The sequence below is a fragment of the Talpa occidentalis genome, unplaced genomic scaffold, assembly GCF_014898055.3.
Source record: "Talpa occidentalis isolate TD23 unplaced genomic scaffold, MPIMG_talOcc4v2.1 talOcc4.16, whole genome shotgun sequence".
Lineage (NCBI taxonomy): Eukaryota > Metazoa > Chordata > Mammalia > Eulipotyphla > Talpidae > Talpa > Talpa occidentalis.
In genome coordinates, this window is record NW_023601653.1 from 30,208,543 (window position 1) to 30,233,160 (window position 24,618).

General features: G+C 32.4%; 1 protein-coding gene across 1 annotated transcript in view; it reads right to left on the reverse strand.

The window, feature by feature from the left end:
* Positions 1-1,591: 1,591 nt before the first annotated feature.
* Positions 1,592-24,618, reverse strand: part of ZDHHC17 (zinc finger DHHC-type palmitoyltransferase 17) — a 57,858-nt gene continuing 34,831 nt past the window's right edge. Inside the window, exons 8-17 of the mRNA XM_054696196.1 lie at positions 19,659-19,784; positions 17,180-17,322; positions 15,801-15,903; positions 11,908-12,030; positions 10,756-10,818; positions 9,282-9,375; positions 7,957-8,040; positions 6,282-6,439; positions 5,664-5,758; positions 1,592-4,639 (exon numbers count right to left, since the gene is read on the reverse strand). Coding sequence (XP_054552171.1) covers positions 4,501-4,639; positions 5,664-5,758; positions 6,282-6,439; positions 7,957-8,040; positions 9,282-9,375; positions 10,756-10,818; positions 11,908-12,030; positions 15,801-15,903; positions 17,180-17,322; positions 19,659-19,784 — 1,128 coding nt within the window. The 3' untranslated portion in view covers positions 1,592-4,500. The remainder of the gene's footprint in view (positions 4,640-5,663; positions 5,759-6,281; positions 6,440-7,956; positions 8,041-9,281; positions 9,376-10,755; positions 10,819-11,907; positions 12,031-15,800; positions 15,904-17,179; positions 17,323-19,658; positions 19,785-24,618) is intronic.

A 24,618-nucleotide genomic window follows, 5' to 3' on the forward strand; every position in this document is an offset into this window, starting at 1 on the left:
GAATTCACCAGAGCGGGGAGCAGAGCAGGCAGGACTGAAGTACACTGCTGAGGGGAGCAGCGGGCGGCAGGAGAGGTCTGCATGCCATGTGGGACCTTCCTCCGGTGGCCAGGGAGCAGCCGGGGATTGAACCGGTGCCACAGAGGCCGCGGGTAGCTTCGCAGCCCAGCGCTCAACCGCTGCGCCACCGGGGAGGCCCCCTAGTGTAACTTTTTTTTAACTCTAATCTGATTAAGATTAGATTTACTAAATCCTGGAAACTGGGTACCCTTTTGACATATTTCAATTCTACATTTGTAGCAAGGAGTGTTGCTGGCTCAGGTAGAAGAGGAGCATTAGGCTATAAACGTAATGTTTTCATTGTTTCCCCAAAAGCTTTTCTCTACCTGAGATTTGATCCAACCTTTTATTTTCCCGGAGTGTGAAATTGGTCTATAATATGTATTTTTTCCAAAGCCTGTTTTAACATACTACACAGTTTATTTTGAAAAGCTAAAAGGGGTATAAAAATATAAGCAGAAATTTATTGTTAAGTCAACTAGGGAATACTAGATGAAAGAAATCTCTGAAAATTTTGTAGGAATGAAACAAAAAAATGTATTGAGCATTCACTTCATAGTATCTGGCATCCAGTCAATAATTACTAGGCACACAAAGTAGCAGAAAAGTATACATAAAGAAAAATACCAAAACCAACCCAGAACTGACATATATGTGAAAATTAGCAGGTAAAGATAGTAAAACAGTTGTTACAAATTCACTCTGTATTTTGAAAGTTAAGTATAATAAAAACTAATGTGGGAGATGAAAAATACAGTGAAAGGTACTAATTGCAGACTAAATATGACAGAAAAACTACCAAAACTTAAAAAAAAAAACAGGGGGGGAGGGGAAAAATTAAAATTAAAATATGAATTGAGGGCTACAAAACTGTAGGATAATCTCAAGTGATTAATATAGGTGTAATCAGAGTTACCTAAAAAGGGAGGAGTGGCGGAATGACGACTGAAAAATTTCCAGTTATTGAAAACTGTAAACTTACAGGCCCCAGGTCACATATAGAGAAAACTCTTGTACCCAGCACTTACGAAACTAAAGGCTTGCTTTCTAACAAGAAGCTATGTACCACCTGTTGCCAATTATCTCTATAAACCTAAGTATATCTAATAATCTGGGAAGGACTGGGGAGAGCCAGACTAGTAGACAAAAGGAGAAAAGTACCTAATAAAAACTGATGGCTTGATGAAGAATCTATTTTAGATATCTGCCCAAAATACTGTCACGTGGGCTTTATGCAATTCTGGAGACATTACTTTCAATATCATAACATAACTACAATTAATCTAATCTGAATGTCTAATATCTTTGGGTTCTCAGACAATCATGTAAATAATAGAAAAGAGCTCCTAATTTTTGCTTTTTAATTTCCCCAATAAAGAAACTGTCATACATAGCTTCTAAAAACAGATCAATATTTAGTAGATTTCTTTTTCCAGTATTTTTACTCCAGTGTCTTTAGACAAATTACTTGGAGATTTATATAGTCCCTGGGGATCCTAATTAACTCCATGGAATACAAAATTTTTAAAAAATGTATTTATTCTCTTTATTAAAAATTATACATACACACAGAATTGAAGGTTTTTTTAAAGAATACCATCAACTTTAACTTTTGCCAATATCTACAGTCTTATGCCACTTGAGTCCTAGTTGACCCAGATATAAATATATAGAATAATTTTATATAGGTATTACTACCAGTGTTTCATCAATTTCTTAAAGTGAACTGAGCAAAATCACAAACAAGCACACACTTAAGAGTCAATATTTATTCTGATTAATGGTTTTTAAAAATTTTGACATTTAATTTATGTAAGGAGAGCTAATTTATTAATTAAACACTTTACAGGTTTTTCTTTCCACAGAGTAACACGGTAAGTAGCAAAATAATACTTGGCACAGTTATAAATAAAATATAAAATAAAAATATTCATAGCTTAAGAATAATGGTGTTTTACACATACTAATTTTTCAAATAAATTCCTGGTAACAACCAAAATATGAAGGAAAAAAAACCAAAGAATTAATCCATGTTCAGAGCTGAGAAGTTTCAATTTTGCTAAACATATCCAATTAGGCTGATATAAGCTATTCCCCAAAGGGTCACCTTTATACACGACTTAGAACTGGGTTATTAAGCTGATTCCATACACAAGACCTACAAAATAATTAGACAGTACACTGCTGCATAGTTGACTCCTGACCATCTGACCACTGCAGAGTTAGAGATTCACTGGTACTAAGAGAGAAGTTAGTACTAAAGCATTCACATTGCTAATGTTTTCCACGTAATATCTAGAGTTTTTTTTTCCCCCTATTTAACTGAAAGACATCTCTCTTGCTTTGAAAAGAATATTGTACCACAAAGAACATGGTAACAACACTCCTATCCAAACTCCAAGAAAACCACCATTATATTCAACTGTTAATAAAAACGTATTCGATAAAAATTGCAACTGAGTCTTCATGTGAAGTGGCTCAAAGTACAAAAAATTAAAACAAATTCTAGCCTTTTATAAATAACTTGAATTTAAAAATTATCTAAAATTTCCCCCAATTAGTAGTCAAAACTATCAGACATTTGTAAAGTTAACCAATTTTTTACAGTCTATGACAAAATGGCACAATGCTAATGCCACCCCACACCCATCTCTTCCCTTTTCAAAAATAAAGTACATATGCCAATTTTCTAATATTAAAACACTCACATACACTAAGGATAATCTTTTTTTGATAAGTGACTTATGGTCAAGGAAACTACTATATAAAAATGGTACCTGGAAATACTGAACATCAACTATATACAATTTCACTGCTCCTCTTACTAAGGCAAGGGGCTGTATTCCACTAGATTGTTTAATACCTGTAATCTGCACTTTACAGGGAATACTAATTTTACCAAGCATCAGACATGCAGTGAACTTGCAGGATATAATGCCTATTAACAGCAATATTGAACATCACTAGAAGCTCATTAGTTATCTCCCTTTTCTTTTTGGTTGGATAAAATGAAATGAGCAGCTTTAAATATACTAACATACAGACACAAAAGAGAAAACTATTTGATAAATTATTTATATACAGATACACAATCTTTACACCGGTCTAGGATCTGTCATCAGTCTGACCACCCTTTTCCCAACCTCCCCGAGTCCATTCCCTCTCACACATTTCCCACAGGTTGCTTGAACCACAGTTTGCTACAGCACTTAAGAGGACTAAACCAAGTCTCACTCTGTAAACAATATTTATGGAAGTAGTGACTAAAAGTTCACCATGAGTATAGAAATGCTGCAACAAAAATTGATCAGTGCATCACATTTAACAATAAAGTCTTTCTGAAATTGTCCCAGACAGCATTAACAAATTTCAAAACATTCAGTTATTAGGAAAATTGAAATAATCTTGGGAATTAAATTCTTTCTGGTAAGTCATTTTTAAAAAACCAAAATATACCATTTTCTTTTATTCACATGTACTATGTACAGAGATCATGCTCCCATCTTTAAACACCATTATTTTGTCTACAATTTATTTTGCAGTTCAGAATTTTAAAAGTATATCCATTCATCTGTTACTGAGAATTTTGCTTTAACTTATTCTGCCTCTTAAAAAAATACCTCAACTCTTAAAAATTGAACTGTTTGAACATCAAATTAAATTGTAATTTATGTTTTACTGGATATTATGTGCTAGTATACATTCTATGACATGTATCATGCACTTAGTAGGGCTTTTAAGTTTGAACAAAATAACGTAACTTACTATACTCATGCAAGTGTTTTATTATCAGACCAAACAACCTCAGAGTAAGGTTACTACAAATTATTTCACTGAACTAGAATTAGATCAGCAGTGCAACAGCTGATAGCAATAAAATATTGTTAGCATACTTTTTGTGAACATTATTTTCTTGTGCCTTTGAAGATACAGTAGATCCCTAATAAAACCACATGATTTTCATCACAGTATTTACATGTACATCCTAAAAAGTACATAATACTAGTCTGAATCAATTTAAGACAACTCACCTGGAATTAAATGCAATACTATTAGCAGATTGCATCATAAAATTTAGTTTTAGTTAGAAATAAACATTTCTCATCAGTGTAGCATGTCTTGTCAACAGAATAAGTTCACTCTTTTTCTTGTAAAAAATGTTAAGAGAACAAAAGCAAAAAGTTGAGTATGTTGTGAAGTCCCACATTAAGAACCATTAAGTCTCTTTATGATTTATATTCTTCCCAGAAGTGGCAGTGTGTTCTGTCCATGTTTACATTTGTTAATAAAAGTGTTGAAAAAAAGGCTGTAAAATTCACTGTTAGCCCTACCTATAGCATGCTATTGTTCAAAGGATGTGGATTCGAGTGTGAGAGAGACACGGACAGACACAATTTTCAGGCACCACTCAGCAATATGCTTCATAGGCTAAAGATGTTGCTACACAAGCTGGTACCCAGATCCTGATATTTGGTCATATTCTATTGTATACTGCCTGGTCCAGTCCACGATAACAGGACGAAAGAGGCCACAGCATCGAAATTCAAAGAAGTCTATAACATTCCTTACACAACCATGGCTAAACCCCCCCCAAAAAAAAGAAAAAGAAAAATTTGATTAGTACAATGATTTAAATGAGTTTAATATATCATTTTGGTATTAAATATATATTTTTTAAACTTAAAATCCCAGCTTACTTATAACTACAATATATGCATTTGTTTCTTTACAGCTCTGCCAACACTGGTTATTCTTTTATGTTAATTTACTGGAATATACAATTATATTTTTAAATTATTCAAATCTGCATTTCTTGTATTACTGTGTCACATACAACCTTTGATGAAACCTTTCATTGATGACTCCCTAGTAAGGAGACAAACTATATCCAAAATTCAGAAAGTCAAAGACAAAAATAATTACCAATAGCATGAATTTGGCAGTCCTAGGATTAATAATTAAAACAAAGAAATGTCAAGGTTAACTTTAGGGAATTTTAGGTATTCAAGAACACCTTTGGAAAAGCAGTCAGTTTCAAATTTTGTATAATTATTGTGCCTATAAGAGGATTCTAAAAACTACCCAAGTGACTCTCTTATGTTGATTTAAAAGTTTGTTTGCTTTTCAGAAGCATGTTACATTAGCACTGCAAAAGCTTGAAGACAGTAGGATAAGTATCTAGAATTAAAAAATTTCAAATATTTCATATAATTAGGATATTAATTTCTAAATATAAACTGAATGCAAAATATACAAATTTATATCACATATAGCATATAAGGATAAAGAATATTTTATATATTACATATGATACAAAAAGAATAGCACATATACAGGGACTATCACCAATTTTTATATAATTAATATGAGGAATGCTAAAGTTATGGTAAATTAACCAATATTACATCTGCCAGAAATCTTAGAATTGGCAGAATATGTATTTTACCTATTGCTAAGTTAAAAAAAAAAAGCTTTCCTGCTTATTATCCTCTTGACATACCTAATGAAAATACTTTTCTTTGATGTATTAACTAGCTAATTGCTGAATATGGTTAGTAAAGAAATTTATATGCCAAAGAAAAATATTATAAATATGTACATACTTGAACGGGCTTTCAATAGATGTGGTTGTGACTTTAAAGTGCTTATATCTTCTGGCATTCATTCTTTCATTTGTAGTAATACCTAAACATGATATCTAAGAAGAGAAAGCAAACCATTAGCTGTCTCTCTGAAATTTAATGTAAAATAAGTTACTTCTCAAGGGGACTAGGATGGAGAGATTTTGGTTATCCATCAGATCAAGCTAGTTTACATGACATCAATTTGACTCTGGAAAGCTCAGTTAAATGGGGAAAATGGTTAAAAACCAGTCACCTGGCAATGTACTCATGGAGGGACTGATATTACTCCCCTCAACCAGTCCCTTTAGGGATGAATGTTGTTTAAATCCCTAAAAAAAATCTTGTAAATAAATATTGGTATTCAGGGATAAGAAAATATTACTACTAAAATGAACAGAAAATTAATGGCATCAATAATCCAACATCACATGTACATCTAGCAAGATATATTTAAATAAGGAATAGTAGAAATAAAAGGTTCTGTTTAGTATCAAACTTTCATAATATAAGAAAAAAGAGGAGAGGAGGGAGGGAAAGGAAGTAGAAAATTTCAACTCATTTGGCATACTAGAGAATAAATAATACACTTATACATACCTGGTACATCTGACACATCAGTAACACAGCCACCCACATGAAATGAAAAACACTGTTCAGAAACATCCAAAACATCCAAGGTGAACATGTAGCAATTTGAGTAATGTATGTCCAAAATCCATCCTTGGTATAAGTGGTCTCACAGTGGAGTCCCCAGTCTAAAACCAGAATAGAAATACATTTACTTAATAATCATCCAAACATCTCATGGAGGCATTTATTATATATTAGGCATCACTTAAAACACATAAGGGCCTCCCCAGTGGCGCAGCGGTTGAGCGCTGGGTTGCAAAGCTGCCTGCAGCCTCTGTAGCGCCGGTTCGATCCCTGGCTGCTCCCCGGCCACCGGAGGAGGGTCCCACATGGTGCGCAGGCCTCTTCTGCTGCCTGCTGCTCCCCTCAGCAGTGTACTTCGGTCCTTCTGCCTGTTCTGCTCCCTGCTCTGGCTCTGGTGAATTCTCTCACCCTCCCGCGCTTCTGACTGTACCCAGTGCTTGTATAAATAAATAAATCTTAAAAAAAAAAATAAAACACATGACTGACTCAATAGTGTAGATTTTAATTGATGACTTTCCATGCAAATATTTTATACTCTTAAAACTGGGGACAGGGAACACTTGTCAAAGGCATAAAGGGGAAAAGCAACATGCAATCTTAAAAAAAAAAGCTACTATAACAATAAAGGTTTGCTTTTTAAGTGGTATTGTACACAAATAATAAAAAGGGACATTTTCTTTATAAAAAATGGACTTTTTTCTTTATAAAAAACGGACTTTGTTGTGTGTATAACACACAACAAGAGCACATTGGTGAGATCAAGGCTTTTTCCAACACAAATTGACTCCGAGAGCAGCTGCCATAAAAAAACATTGTGATTAACAGGGCAATATTCTCTCTCAAGTGTGATGGTTCAAAAATTAGGTCAAGATCTGAGCAAATCATTCTCTTTATCTCTACTTGTGGAAGTACCTTCCTTTTTCATTAGGGTAATAATAGAGATTATTCTTAATATATATGGAAGTAGGAGGTCTAGGAAGTCATCCTTTCAAAGACTTAATTTTTAAGCTGGGTTCTAATACCTTTTTATGCTAAGTACCACCAAGTCCTAAAGCATAGTAACTAATATCATCATTTAAACTCTTTTCAAATTATGCTCTCAAATGCAATTAAAAATCATTTCTTCTAAAATACTAATAAACTCATGATCAAATGAATGACACCTTGTTTCTAAGAGTAACTTCTAATACCTTTTAATATTCTCTACAATGCAATAATTATATTCAACTTTTCAAAATAACTCAAGTTCTATGTAAACTTAACTTCAATTATATTCTCCCAATTGTTTGATAAGAAAGAACAAGTAGTACAATTACAAAACCTATAAATCACCAGAGTAAAGCAAGCATGTGATATGAAAAATGTTGCAGTATTACTGATTTTCAAAACCTTAAGTCAATACATTTTTAAAAGGATATACATATTAAAAGGTAAACTTATAATTCTGTTGCTCATACTATCTATTGAACACCTCTGGCAGTTTTATATGTATTTTTCCTTATGCTTCATTGTAGTTAAGATGCCCAAACTATAATAATTAGTTTTTGTTAATATAATAAGCATGAGTAATACAAACATTTGTGTTTTAAGAAGGCCAAAAAAACCAAATTGTACTCACAAGAAATGCAACCATAAATCATCCAGCAGATCATAAAAAGCAGGAAAAATAGGTAGCCCATAAAGTATCTATGGTTGCCTGCACCTAAAGAACAACACAGAAACAATTTTTTTTCATCTAAGAAAAAACATCTGGAAATACACTTTTGGGGTCAGGGAATAAAGGTGGGAGATGCCCTGAAAGATGTAAAGCAGTTATTGTATGGAATATAATCACATAAATTATTTTATAAAATGTTCTTTAAGAAAAAAAGTGTTTCAGTATCTTAAAATAAGTGGAAGGGATTATGCTCAGTGAAACAGCCAGAAGGAAAAAGAAAAATATTGGATGGTTTCACTTATAGGAGGAATATAGGGGAACCAAATAAGGGATCAGGAAAAAAATAATAATAATAACAAAAATTAGCATGTAACTATAAGTCAGAGACATTCTGCAAGGGAGGGGGAGGTAAAGGAATCTAAACAGGGATAAGAAGAGCACCAGGGACTATGGTGATGGCTCATGGGTGAACTGGTGGTGGGAATTTTACGGGGACTACACCTAAAAGGAGAAAGCATACAAGCATACATTGTACAGTAATGAACAATGATGTAAAATACATAAATTTTAAAAAGTGTGCATAATTATACAAAGATGTGATGCCTGCAATAATACTCATTCTGAAGGCAAATGAACCCAATAAATCACAACTCTGAGCTTTAATTACTTTTAACTACTATTTGCTTTGTGAAGTTTAAAATAATCCTATTTCTTCTTTACATTCATAAACTTTAAAATCCAACTCTTCAAAGGTTCTCCCCACCAGAGTCACATAATCTTTGTAATGTTTTTCTGCTTTCACGTCATAAAAATTTCCATAAAATTTCTCAGGCCACTTATTCTATCTCCATAAACTATATCATTCTTGAATACTGAAGTGTGCATAGTCCTTATCTGTCACTTCCCTTTGCCTCTGTATATAACATCTTTTCAAATATTTTTATTGCCTTAACTTTCTCTAGTTTAATTAAAAAGCAATACTTGTTTCCTTATTGAGTCACACTATGAAATGGAAAAAAAAAGGATTAAGTGGGCACCAAGAAGAACTGATAAAGAAATGATACCAATCTTTTTTAAGATAGTGACTTTTAGACCACCCCCTCATCTGAGCTGTTGTTTTGTCAACCAGAAGATAACTGGAGGAATGAAGGGAAGGAGGGTGCAGTAGGATGCATTAGCCACTTTAATATTGTACTTCATTAGTTACCTAGACTAACTTAAATTAACACTAATTTAGAAATTCCTAAGCATATCTAGAAATAAATTTAGTAAGTACTAAAACTTACCTACACAATTACCAACCCATGGGCAATGATGATCAAATTTTGCTATACAGCGGTTGCACACACCACAATGTTTGGACCTCACAGGCTTTCGTATCTGTTAATAGGCAAGTTAAAAGATTATGAAAGACACTATACCTATGAAAGGAAAGCTAAGTGTATATTTTCTCAAAGTACAATCGTGAAAAAAAAATAAAACATTTTTTTGAAAATAATTATAGTAAGGTTTCCAAAGGAATGAAACCAAACAAAATTCACAAATTGCTTTGTTTAATGAAATATCAAATGCAACTAATATGAAAAGGATAAGACTACTATAGAACATAAACTGTTAAGAATGGAGTAGAAATATAAATTTTTTTCACTGCAGTTTTATTTATTTTAATATATTTATTACATCATCCTTCATTTTTGTACAATGTATGATTTCCCCGTGAAATTCCCACCACCAATTCACCCGTGCACCATCACCATAGTCCCTTGTGCTCTTCCCACCCCTGTCCTGATCGCTCTCCCTCCTCCTCCCCTACAGAATGTCTCTGGACTATGGTTGCCTCTTGATTTTGATTTTTACTTTATTATAGTTATTTTTTTTTCCTGATTCCTTATTTGGCTACTCTACATTCCTCCTATTAGTGAACCATCCTATATTTTTCTTTTTTTTTTCTGGCTTATTTCACTGAACATAATCCCTTCCAGCTCTATCCAGGTTGCTGCAAATGGCATGAGTTTATCTTTTTTGATCGCTGAGTGTGTATATGTATGTGTATGTGTGTGTGTGTATAGTATGTGTATATATATTCCATTGTGTATATATAAAAAAAAAAGAATCAAAGAATAATTTGCTGTTGCAATGAATGTGAATATTTAATTCACATCCCTAAAATTTCTAAATAATAAAAACTTAACACTCAACACTCTTCAGGTTGGTAAATGAAAATTTATTGTGATTAAGGGTAATGATATTCGTTGTACTTTAATAGAATGAAATTGTTCTTTCATAGTAAAAGAAAGGTAAGATTAGAATAAAGCAAGCTTTTAAATTTCAAAGCCATTAATAAAATGTCTTCTCAAAGTTAACAAATACAGCAAAAAACAGTAAGTGTACACACATCTACTTTCTCTTTAACATGCCTCCTGAGATTACAGCAAGAACGTACATCATTTTCCCCTGGTAAAATGAGTGATCAACATGCTTAGGAAGTTTAGGTAGTCCCTATTTCAGGCAAAAAAACACAAAATATTACTTCTTGAAAGGCAATAAAGAATTTATGTTAATGATGTCTATTTTACATGTAATGTACACTTGGAAGGAGGTATCATTTTAGTATCTTTCCTTTTATGCCATCATCAAAAAGGAACATTTTGGTGGAGCATGAAATGTGCTCAGTGAATGAAACCATTCTCCTTGTTCCCTACACTCTATATATTACGCTACTGCTGGGGGAAAGGAAAAAAAAAAAAAATAAAATATTACCAAACAGGTACTGCAGAATATACTGAGGTCCAGGCTTCCCGTCTCTGCAAGTTCAACTATTGTCTGTGAATTTAAAAACATATAATTTTATTCAAAACTGAACAGTGTTCATCAACTAATATACCATTAACATGAATTAATATTCATGGTGTTCATCTTTAACGAACTGATGTTTTCAGCTCAAAATAGTAAAATCCTTTGTTCATTTACTTCTACTTCATTAGAACATGAATACAAGAACTTTCATTCTTGGATATGAAAAAAGGTAATCCAAAACTTAGTTTTGTGAGTACTCAATGAGAATAAAACTAAATTACCTACTCAAAGAACTGCTCTGTATACTTTTGACTAAGACATAAAAATAAACTTAAGCCCAAAAAAGTAATGAATATTCAGAACTGGGTTATGACCAAGAAACCCTAATAAACCAATCAGCAATAATGTCTGGAAAAGAATGTAGTATCAAGGTAGCAATCTCTATGACACACTCTAGAAAATAAGATTAGGTTACAAGAATTTGCCAGTGTTTTATGTCTACTGTGGCCAGAATAATTCCTCTATATTTGTTTTGTTTTTAGAGACTCAATAAAATATCTGTTAAGATAATCTAACTTCCTTTAGTCCAATTCTCTACTTACATGACATCTTTAGATTTTCAATTTGGTTTCCATAGTGCCTGGGTTATAAATGAGGGATTCACAGGATCATACAAAGAAATCTTTCAGTTACTGGAACTACATATCTGCATAATCAACCAATTTATTGGCCTTCTAGTTGACACAGTTATTCATCAATTACCTAAAGCACACTATTTGCTGATGTTTTATAGAGATGTTTAAAATAATGTATTTATCTCTTCAATTAGATGGAAAAATTAACTATAGTAGTAACTAAAGCAAATACAATAGCCTTATAAAGGAGATAAACATTAAATTATAAAATGTCATGGAAGTGAATGGACAAGCATCACAAGAGCAACCAGTATGAGCATCAACTATACACACTCATTTGGCTTAAAACATCTTTACATTCTAAAAGACATTTTCATTTATTCTAATATCTGCTATAAATATTGATAATTTGGCAATTAAAACACATGTAACACACTGATAATTTGGCAATTAAAACACTAATGAGATTGTATCTTGCTACCTTTTTCTTTTGTTCTTCTGTAGCTTTAATAATCCCTGGATCTGATTTCCAAGATTTTCCAAAATTGTAGAAAAGTGCAACACTATTGGCAAGGAATGGAAGATGGATAAATAAAAAGTTGAGATGTGCCTAAAGTTAAGGAATCTAAAGAAGCATTGATAAATGACTTACTATTACAAGTAATCTTATAATCCATAAAATTTTACCCCCCACACACACACACTGATCAAAATTCAACCTGGCTTATTTATTATATCAAAATAAACTGCATCTGCTATACAAATTGCTTCCTCTATGATACCAAAGCACTTTGGTGTATGACAATCAAGTTTTTCTATTATGTTCCTAACTAAATATAAAGAACAAAATGTGACTTCTTTATAAGTTATAAGTAACATAACCTTATCCGGCACTTTCTTAAAGTCAGTGTAATACATTACCCAAAAAATCACTGAATACACTATTTTTACATGATTATTTCATCTGACAAAAGAGAAAGGACTTTTGTTCAAAGTTATTAATATTCTAGCTATATGCATTACAATCATTATACATCCACCAAATACTTCAAAGACATTATACATATATATTTAAAACAATGCTTTTAAATTCTGTGTTGTCTTTTTGGGAACATAGTCAAGTAGACCTTAATTTTAGAAAAAGTATTTACAAAATTGCTTAAAAGAGTAATTTTTTTATGTTCATATTTTTCTTTCTAATGAAAACGTAAGAAATGTACCAGGAATTTATAAACATTAGTGAACAATCAAAGACTACTTTAAATAACACTGGAAAAAATGAAGCAGTGATGCTACAGCAATATCCTTTTTTTTTTAAATAAATTTTATTTTTATATTCCCCATACAATTGCAGCCCCCTTATTTTGACCCCAATCCCCTTTTAAGATAAAAATATCTGGAATATTGGGCCTCCCCTGGTGGCGCAGCGGTTGAATGCTGGCTGCGAAGCTGCCCGCAGCCTCTGCAAAGCCGGTTTGATCCCCGGCAGCCGGCGAGGGTCCCACATGGCACGCAGACCTTTCCTGCCGCGTCCGCAGCTCCCCTCAGCAGTGTATTTTGTCAGTCTGCCTGTTCTGTTCCCCGCTCTGGCTCTGGTGAATTCTCTCACCCTCCCGCGCTTCTGCCTGTACCCAGTGCTTGTATAAATAAATAAATAAATAAATAAATAAATAAATAAATAAATATCTGGAATATTCAAATACCACTGTCAAGATTTTATAGAGGTACAAGAATTTTGTAAGATTTTTTTGGCTATCACATATATATTGTACAGTTTCTATTTCTTATGAAGGGCAGATAAGTTTCTTGAATGAAATGATTTAGTATATGTTTAGTAAATACCAAATTAATAAACTACCACTTAAAATGTGGAGGAAAAAAAAAAAAGGAAGAAAAAGTGAAATTTTCAGCTGTTCCCACAGCTAAAAATCATTTGAGAATAAACCTAGGTAAATAATGCTGAACCCTGGAACTTTTCAAAAGATAATGTTGACACTTACTGTAACAGTTTCAAAAAGTGTTAGCATACAAATAACCTTGGATTACTTAATTAACCTCGTCCTTTTCTTATATGACCTCAGTTCTATCAGATTAGGGTACTGTATTTATAACTTCATTTAACCATAATAACCTTCTAAAGAATATCTCCAGATACAATCACATTAAAGGTGAGGGTTTCAGCACATGAATTTTGATCACAATTCAATCTGTATCAGACAACTAGGAGGGAATTGATGAGACTTCTCAGACTTTGTCTTCTCATCTACATTATTCATACTACTTATATAAATAGAAGTAAGGCAAGCAACCTGCCACAATCTTCTTTCTTTGACCTCTAGTTGAAACATAATGTTATGACATGGTTTTTTCCCTTTCCAGAGTGGTTGCTATTATTTTGCAGGGCAGTTAAGGTTTACTTTTCTATTGTTAAGGTTGATTTTCTGTTTTTATTTTCTTCTGTTGAGTTTTATAAAAAGTTAGTTGCTGTTCACAGCAGGCATCAAAATATCCAAGCCCATCAATGAATTAAATGTGGGGGAAAAAAAAAAACACATACATTTAACAAAGAACATGGATGATAATTGTTTTATCTCTAACTATATAACTGCTTAAGCATAAAAGAGTAATTATAAATTAAAATTTGTAAGCAATAAAATAAAGCTGCTTTTGCCTCTAAAACTGGCAACATTTTTTTTCTTTCCTCAATGAGGGGTAATCAAATAGTAATTAAGCAAGGTTTTGCTAGTGGGTTATGAATTTGTATATCTTTCTGGACAAAAATCTGACTACGAAGATTATATATCAAGCCTTAAAAATGTGATTTTATTCTCAGAATATTTAATGACCGAGGATATTTTGCTGAGCACAGTGGAGAAGCAGAATAGCATTAAGTATCATGAACCTACTACACCACTAAGAATCAAAGCTATTCATCAATCTAACAGATAGCCACTCCTAAAATTACATGTATTCATTTCAAGCTCTTATCGTTTACACATTTTAAAATTAGAATCACTATGTAAATATAACTTAGTATTTTTCACTTATTATATACTCTTAGCATGAGCCCACATGATTGTCTTAGAAAAACATTTTAATGGCTTATCTTATCCTGTATCACATGTAGCATAACTGGTAAATCTATTTCCTATTCAAGTTGGGTATTTTGGTTGTTTCCATTTTCTTCCTATTATAAATAGTATTATGATAAACAGAATGTAAATGAATCTTTGATTTTATCCTGATTATTAACTTAAAATGATTAAGACTTCAAAGGGTATTTTTAAAGTTCTTTCCATAGGTTTCCAAACTGCTTTTCAGGAAGGTCTACCATCTTGAGATTATATTCAGGGCCTCCCTGGTGGCGCAGGGGTTAAGACGCAACCTATGAAGCAATCCGCAGCCACTGTAACATGAGTTTGATTCCAGGCCAGCCAGGGAGCAACCCACATGGCTCAGCAGACCTCTCCTGTCTTGCCAGCTGCTACCCCAGCAGTGTATTTCAGTTAGTCTGTCTGTTCTGTTCCCCATTCTGTCTCTGGTGAATCCTCTGATCCCCCAACCCCCGCATCTCTGGCCTGTACCCCAGCTCTTATATGCATAAATAATCAAAGCAAAAAAAAAAAAGGCTTACTTATAATAAGTGTTAACAGAATCAGACGATTACTTATAATAAGTGTTAACAGAATCAGACAAGTAAGTGCTTCTAGCCCACCTGCACTGGAGATTAGCTGTGTGGCCTTGGGCAAATCATAATAGCTTAGCCTATTTAAGCCTAAATTTTTTCATCTATAAAATGAAGATTACGATATTAACTCATAGGATGTGTAGTAAATGAGTACAAAGTATTTAATACCCTTTATATGGGAAGAAAAAAATACTCTTAAAAAAGTAATTATAATAAATTAAAAATCAAAATTAACAGGCAGCTATAAATCAGAGACATTCTGCAGGGGGCGGGGATCAAAACAGGGGTGGGAAGTGCACAAGGGTCTATGGTGATGGGACACGGGTGAATTGGTGGTGGGAATTTCATGGGGATTACACCTCAGAGGAGAAAGCATATATGTACAAAAATGAAGAATGATGTAAAACATATATAAAAGAAAAAAAATACCCTGTATATACTCAATAATGGTAGCTATTACTACTAATGCCATTAAAAGTACCTTTCAAAAGCAATCTGAAATATGAAACATTAAAAACATGAAATTATGAAACAGTAAATATGAAACATTAAAAAGTGTATTAGTCCACACATTCTTTTTCTAGGAATCCTGTTTTACTATAGCAAACAATGAGTAGTTCAGTTAAATTATTATTAAACATTTGTTTAAGTAAGAAAAATTGCTTTTGATTTTTGTTGCAAAGGATATCATTCCAAAACCAGTAGAACCACGTCACATACATCCAGAATTTGGTTGCCAAATATATTCCCAGAGGCAATGCACTATGCATTGAGTGATCAAAAAAGGATCTGTAAAACAAGTTTTTAAAGATGAGTTCAATATTTCATTGTAAATATTTATCTGAGAACTATATACATTCCATATAGTAAATAATGGTTTAACATTCAGAAGTCCAGAATGCTGAAACACCAAGAATATGTTCATAGTAATAAATAATGAGTTCATGGCTGGATGACTGCAAGATTCTGAGGCTACTTTTAATTTGCCAAGATATAAAGTTACATTCCATGTACTTTTTAACTTCAAAACTATTGAGCATTCCTATTCTCTTAAATCAATAATTCACTTTAGAATATATACTATCATTCAACATATTATTCACCAAAGACATGTTATAATCTTAACAAATGAGAACAGAGCAATCCTCAAGTTTTTCTGTATGTTTCACTGTAGTTTCTCAATGCCTACACCTTCCCATTAAGCTATGGCAAATCTTTACAAATAGAATGAACTAACTACTACAGTGGAATTGAAGGTCAGCATAATACTTAGGAAAATGGACGTCAACACATTTTATTAAATATCGATAGGCTCAATCATCCATCAGGCTAAATAGGTGAGGAATTTCTACTTATAATAGCCCTCGGAGATCCTAGAAACATTAATTACCTAGAAGCAAGCCTCTTCCTGAGAATTAACACATTATTGTATCAATAGTCATTCTCTGTGTAAATTATATTCGGAACTATTTTTTTTAAATTTAGGTGAAAACAAGGTACTAAAGGAATCAAAATTTGGTGGCATGTTCTGGTTGAGAAACATGTCCATGTTTGCTGGATGGAGAAACTTTAGGGCAAAGGAATTTTATAATAGAAAGAAAGAGAAAGACAAGAAAAAAGGAAAGAACTTAAAAACTGGCCTACTTCATACTTAGACTCTATCTTGCTACTGAACTAATACATCCTTCTTCCAAACTGCCTATGACCAAAGACAATATAATTCTTACTGAAAGGCAAGCTCAAGGACTATAATTACCTAGAATAAATAATATGTATATATATTTAGAGTTCAACAGACTCAAATCCACTTTTACAGAAAATTTTTTAAACCATACTTTAACCTGAAAAAATATACAATGGACTTTGTCACTGAATACACCTTAAGAACCATCTTAGTAGCAATATTAAAAAAAATCTAAAAGATTTTACATAGAAATTTGCCAGAATTCTTAAATATTAAGATAAAACATGTTACATTACAGGCAGTGTCCTAAACATACACAAAAAACTTTTATAGCGGGGTACAAATTATATTCTTTCATATACACTTAAAAATAACACTTACTTTGAAAGAAACTGTACTGTAGCCCAAACACCACCATACATTAGCCCTTTAATGAGCCAAGAATCAATATTTAGGTTTGCTATAAATCCAACCAGCCAAATAACTAGGAAGGGAGTTCCTAGCATGACTTTCTGACGAAATTCCTGTACAGAAAAAAAATTAGAAAGTTTTACGTATTTAAAGTAACCTGACTGTGAACCACTGTTACCTTTGTGAAAATTTTTTTAATAGAGTATAAAATTCATTCATTCAAATATGCCTACTATGTGTAGGAATTACCCAAAGGGCTGGACTCTGTCTTTTGGTGACAGACATTTAAACAAATAACTTCAAAAGCACTTAGTTAAAAATAGAAAATGAATAGGAGTGGTTCTGGATAATCAGATACAGAAGACAGTAGTACCACCTGCTAACATGTGAAGAGGGGAGCAAACAGTTCATGACAAATATCACTCTATTTTAACAGAACTGATAACTAGAGAGACAAGGATGACCAGCAAAAACTAAAGGACTAAGATCTATATGAGATAAGGAAACGTGAGTGAGGAGGCTTAGCCTGGAGAAGACATTTTGAATGATAGATATAAACAGTACAGTAAAATCTTAAAATGAGATCTAAAGATTAAAATTTACAAATCTATAGGGTCTTGGAGTCCACAAAATGAAGATTATGTGCCTTTGAACAGTTATCAAAACAGTGCTTGTACTGGTCTGGTTGTTACAAAGCCCACACCTCCAAATACAAAACCTATCTACTTCTTTGTAATACCTATCACAATTTTATCTTCAAAGCAACACAAAGTCTACTGAATGCAGTGTTTTAAGTCTGGTTTCCTTCACATATACAATGTATTTGACATTCACCCAAGTTGTTGCATGTATCGTAGTTCTTTCCTTCTTAAAGCTGAGTAGTATTCTATTACACTATGTATCACAATTTGTTTATCCATTACCCAGCTGACAGATTCAGATTGTTTCCAGATTCTGTTGACTATGAATGAGTCTATTATAAACATATGCAATAGGTTTTTGTGTGAGCATAAATTCATTTCACTAGGATAAATACCTATGTATGGAATTTTTGGGTCCAATATAAATTTTTTTTTCCAATTGGCATTTAAACTTCATATTATATTATAAAGATGGTGGCACACTGCTTTAGTAGATATGAGATAGGTATTTTCTCTTATATTTTATTATGGAAATTTTCAAATGTACAATATATTTAAACTTTGTAGTGACTACCTATACAGACATCACCTAGATTCTACAATTCAGTAATGCATATTTTTGATTAATCCTTTTATTTTAAAATAATTATAGTTTCACATGTAGTTGTAATAAATAATGTAGATATCTCCAACACCCTTTATCCAGGTACCCTCAATGGCTATCTCCTTGCAAAACAGTAGAATAATACCCTAACCAGAACACTGACATTGACATTTCCATCACTACAAGGGTATCTCTCATTGCATTTATTATAACTTCCTTACCACTCTCACATCCCCACCCCTCTTCTTTAACCTCCAGCAATCACTCATCTGTTCTACATTTCTACAATTTTGTCATTTCAAGAATTTTATATAAATGAAACTATACAGCATGTAACCTAACCGTAATATGGGACTGACTTTTTCATTCAAAATAATCCTCTGGAGAGTCTTCCAGGTTACTGCAAGTACCATTAGTGCATTGTTTTTGTTGCTGTTCCATTTATATTCCATACTATAAATGCACCACAGTTTATTCAACCATTCACCAACTGAAGGACTTTGGGATTTTTTCCAATGGAGGCTATTATGAATACAAGCTCTATAAACAGATACAGGTTTTTGTGTGAACTTAAATTTTCATTTCTCTGGGATAAACGCCTAAGAGTGCAGTTTCTGGGTTGTATGACCAAATGCATGTTTAGTCTTAAAGACACTGTCAAACTTTTCTCCGGGGTGCTGTACTATTCTACATTACCATCAATAATGTATAAGTTATCCATTCTCTCTGAATCCTCATCAGTATTCAGTGTTATCATAACTTTTTAGGTTTGTCATAAAACAAGTTTTCAATCAGATAAAGTCCATTTGATCAATTTTTACTTTTATATACCACATTTTTCATACAAAGTTTGTGTAGGCCTAGTTTCTAATGATTTTTCCTAAATGCTTTATTGGTTTTACACTTTACATTTAAGTCAGGAGAATAATCTGAACTAAAATTTGTGTTAGTAGCCTATAGAGATTTAAACATTTTCACATACACCCATCTTATATCTCGGAATATACAAATCTGGCATATTAACCATATAGGCACAGTCTAAGAAACTTTGCTATGTACCTTCACTTTTTGGATGAAATAGTATTTTACAAATTACACTGGTCAATGACAAAATTAAAGACTGTAAACACTCATGCCAAGAAAATATGTCTGTGAATCTCACCTAAAAATCTTATATACTGAAAATCATCAATCATGAATTTACCTTGTCAGCTTTCAGCTTTCTAAGGAAAGATGGATTATCGTATCCTTTTGCTTGCCTTGCCTCTTGCAAATGGTTGATCATCCATACATTTTTTCTTTGCTTTGCCAAATCAAGTGCAGATTCACCCTGACAATATAAATGGAAGAACATCATATTAAAAATAAAAAGCAGACAACTTTAGTTATTAACGTTTAAAGCATACCATGAAAATAAAATGACTACACTACTATTTCATTTTTTTATAATGGCCAAAGTCAATTACTAAAAGAATCTAAATCATTACATATTACTGATTATGCTTTCCCATTCAAAGTATAATCAAAAAGTACTTTTAACTCATTTTACACTGTAGATTGGTTTTTACTATTATTTTGTCCTGTATTAGAGAGTAAATCAAAAGGTATGTTACCACCTGCTGGATCAGATGCTATCACTGAGTTTGTTTGGTTATTTTATACTTTTTAAGGATTTTATTAATAATAGTTATTGTTACAAAACATCCTGCTATAATACTAAATTACCAGAAATCTCTCACTTTAATTTCAGCAATTACAAAAATATGAATATGAAAAGAAAAGTCAACTTTGACTTCTACTACTATTGTACTGAAATTCTTGATCCATCTGAAATTTACCCATCCAAAAATTTTCAGAGAACAAGAGCAATAACAAAAGACTGAAAAACTCAAGTTTTGAATGTAGTTCCTTTAAATCTTAAGAAAAAGAATGCCAAGGAGAGTAAGTGAATAAAATGAAAATGTTTTAAGTGAAGAAACAAAAAATAAGCACCCCCAATTATAGATCTATGCTTCTTTTCCCTTTAATAAGTTAAAACTATATTTCTCCTTTTACAAATTCCATACCTACATTTCTATTTTATTTAAAATTACTCACTATTTATCTACTTCCTTAAATAGAAAAGTGAGGGCCTCCCTGGTGGAGAAGGTGGTTGAAATCTGCACTGTGAAGCTGTCCGCAGCCTCTGCAGTGTGGGTTCAATCCCGGCTGGCCAGCAAGAAACCCACATGGTGCAGCAGACCTCCCCTGTCTCATCCGCTGCTCCTCTCAGCAGTGTATTTAGTCAGTCTGCCTGTTCTGTTCCCTGCTCTGTCTCTGGTGAATCCTCTCACCCTCCCGCACATCTGGCCTGTACCCCAGTTCTTATATAAATAAATCTTTTAAAAAAAAAGTTACTTCTTAAAAAAAAATGGTGAAATAAAAATTTTTGTTTGCTTTAATTTCAAGAAAGTAGAAAAGTATTCAAATTACTTTTAACATTCTGAAATTTAGTTTTAAAAAATTCGATGAAATAAATGAGTTTTGGGGTGCCTAACTTATTGAGGGGATGATTAGCAAATGTAGTTTTTTAATAAACACTGAAAAATAAAAATAAGCAAACAAAATAAACACACCACTACCACCAATAACAACAACTACAACAGCACAATAACAATAACCCAACCAATTCTTTTAAGAAAAAATACTTGGTAAGAAATGGGCTGTCTAGGTGTGTCTTCCATAAGTAGAGATATTTACTTTAAAATATCTCCTCACCTATTCAAAAATTCTATCACCTAAAATTGTCAGAACCAGCTAATTTATCCAAACTATAAAGATTACCTGAATAAAAGCAATCCCTTGAGTAACAACTCCCAGAGAATATTCTGCAGTTGCCTCGGTCCAGCTGAGCATCCCTTCCACTAGAGGGCCATGTGACACCTAAGGATTGCCTAGATAAAAAGATGGAGGGAGCTTTAGGAAATCAACTATTCTTCTAGTCACCTGGCTATGTTTGTATAGTTCTTTTATTCAGCTGGTAATATAAGCAAGCAATTAATTTAAAAATTACACTAAAACCAGGTTTCCAAATCAAGTCTATTTGCTCACTCCATGTGTAAGTCAAGAAAGTCAATGATAGTAGTAACAGCAATAACAAGAAGAATCATGGAGTATATATAGACTATGTAACTGGTAACTAAAGAAATTTTTCAAGGATTTAGGAGAGAAACATGGCTAGGGTGGAAGACCAGTTTTGGCTAAGTGAGGTTGAATTTCATTATTAAAACTAAGAAAAATTCTTCCCTGGACACTATCTAGGTTGGGTACTCTTTAGAGGTAATGAAAATTAATTTCCCAAAACAGTTTTTTTATCTCATTTCAAAAAACCATCTAAGAATCCTTCAATATATTAATATTTCAATACATTAGTAATTTTCATTCTACAACAATCTAAAAATTATGCCTTTAGATGTTTTTTAGGAAGAACAATTTAGGCAGCACTCAAGAGGTTGTTTCCCCAAAACTCAATTCATCTATGTAACCAAAAAACACATTCTAGGGGATAAAATAAGACTTTTTAAAAATTTACTAATAAGATGCTACCATAAAAAGAGATCACTTCATAAGTTATTTTAAAAAAAACAAAGAAACAGTATCCCAAATCACTTTTAATTCCCCTACCATCATTACTTAATAAGATTTGAATTTATTCTATATAACTATTACCTAAGGCCATAGTTCCTAAAATCTTTTGAATCACATCTATTCATAATCTGGCTCTCTTCCCCACAAAAGTTCTTTTCATAAAACTTTTTTGTAACAATTTCAAGGGTTCCTAAACAAACCTCACTGGTGGATCCTAGATCAAGAGCCTTTAAAAATCTAGGATTTATGACCATCCCTGATCCTTCTAAAGACCAAAATTGACATTTTAAAGGTACCTATAATAGTTTTCAAAATAAATACTATCTTATTTGGATTTTAAAAAACACATCCATTTAATACAGTAAAGGAAATGACCTCCCTAATCAAATAACTAATTTATGAGGATAAATAGCTAATCTAGAGACAGATTTCCAATAAACTAAAGCTTAATCTTATTTAGGAAATAGCTATTTTATGATACAACCAACTAACAGTTACATAACTATAACACAAAGTTTAATTTTTCATAGTCTTTGACTAACATAATATTTACTAGCCATTTAAAAAGTCATAGCCAGGTTGTAGGCTTCATATTTTTGCCATAACTCATGATTATCAACCAGATTCTCTTTCCTAAGACTTAAAATCAAACATGGAAAAAGGTACAGGTATAAACAACTTTGTCAAATTCCTAGATAAAGAATCGAAGATTTTTTTTAATTAATGAATTTTTTCCTGGTGGTGATCATAATGTAGCATAATACAGATGTTGAACTACAATGCTATACACCTGAAATCTGTATATTATAAACCAATGTTACTTCCATATTATAAACAAATGGAACTTCAACTGTTAAATTAAATTTTAAAAATAATTTCCCCTCAAAATCTACAACAGTCAACTTGATTAGTCTGACTTTCCACAGCTAAAAAGCATCACACATATCATTTCTGACTAAAACAGAAAAAATTCTTACTACATTTACCCTGTCTTTTTCCTTAGTTCTTTACAACAGCAATATATTCAAACCAAAATCACTAAATCATCATTGGTTTCTTTCATTCTCTTATCTAATCTACCTTTTCACTTCTGTTCTAAGCGATAATTTCCAAATTCATTCACTTCTCTCTAACTCTACTACATTCAGCTAAACTAACATCATCATCACTTGCCTGATTTATTGCAATGGCCTAAAAGATGTTCATTTGTCCCTTACATTTTTTAAATTTTTCAATGTATTCTCTACACAGCAACGAAAGTAATCTTCTAAGAATACTTAAAACACAAACCAGATTATGTAATCAGCCTACATAAAGCCTCCCAACTATTTCTCATGACCGATCAGTGACTTCATCTCTGTGCTCACTGCACTTAATCTAAGCTGTCCTTATTTCTGCACCTTTACCATGGCAAGCTTATTCCTGGACCTGGTTTTTGCACTTTTGGGTTCCTCTACATTGAAAGGAAATTATTACCCATATTATCTTTGATTCACTAATCCCTTCTTGTCAAGACAAGTCTCAAAGCAAATGCCATCTCTTCAGAGGCATTCACAAATGACTCTCACATTATGTGACACCCTCCCACCCCTTCAATCTTTACTCTACCACATTTGCCTGTGTGGCTAGTTTGTCTTACTTATTATCTATTTCCTTAATAAAATGTAAGTTCTGAAAGAATAGGAATCTCATCTGTCTTGAACATGATGACACCCCAGCACTGAACACATAACTTGTTGCATGAATGAATAAATGGTTTCCATCAGAAGGTGATGACTGATTCCACTTAAACATATTAGCAATGCCACAGTTCAGGAGAAAAGGCATCCAATGCTTATTTCACCCTTTTAATTACAAAAAATGCATTTTAACACAAAAATCTCTTTTTCACCATTGTAAACAGAAAGATTATTTTTACTCTGAAAGTATAAATGTTCCCCAAGCAACTCCTTAGACTGTTCTTTAAAAATAATATCACTCCAGAAGTAACCAGGAATTATACAAAAAATAACCTCTTTTTCTCAACAGTCAGTCTTAATTATATATCAGATACATTAAAAATTGGCTATCATTGCAAAGACATTAAGGTCCATGTAAAATAGTTTAAGCTATTTTATTTTAGTAGTTTAACCTTCTCTTGAAATAATTGGCTAAAGAAATAACTATTCAATTGAAATATAACCAGAAGCCCTGATCCAGCAGGAGATAACCTACTTTTTGATTGCTAGTTCAGATTATTATGTGGCTTGAAACCCTTTTATGTTTAATTAGCACATATCATATCCCTTAGAAATTTAAAAACACAACTCAGAAAATACTATGATTTACAGTTAAAGCACATTTGTCAATGGATGCATAGTTAGTTATGAATGCGTATTATTAGAAGATGATGTTTGAAAGTTTAGTCATTTTATATAAAGAGTCTGTTGCTGAAACAGAATTTTCTTCCAGGGAGGTATTTATAAAATGTCTATAAATTAATTTTGATGTGCTCTTAGATATTTCTGTATATATTTCCTGGATTAGGAAGAGGGGGT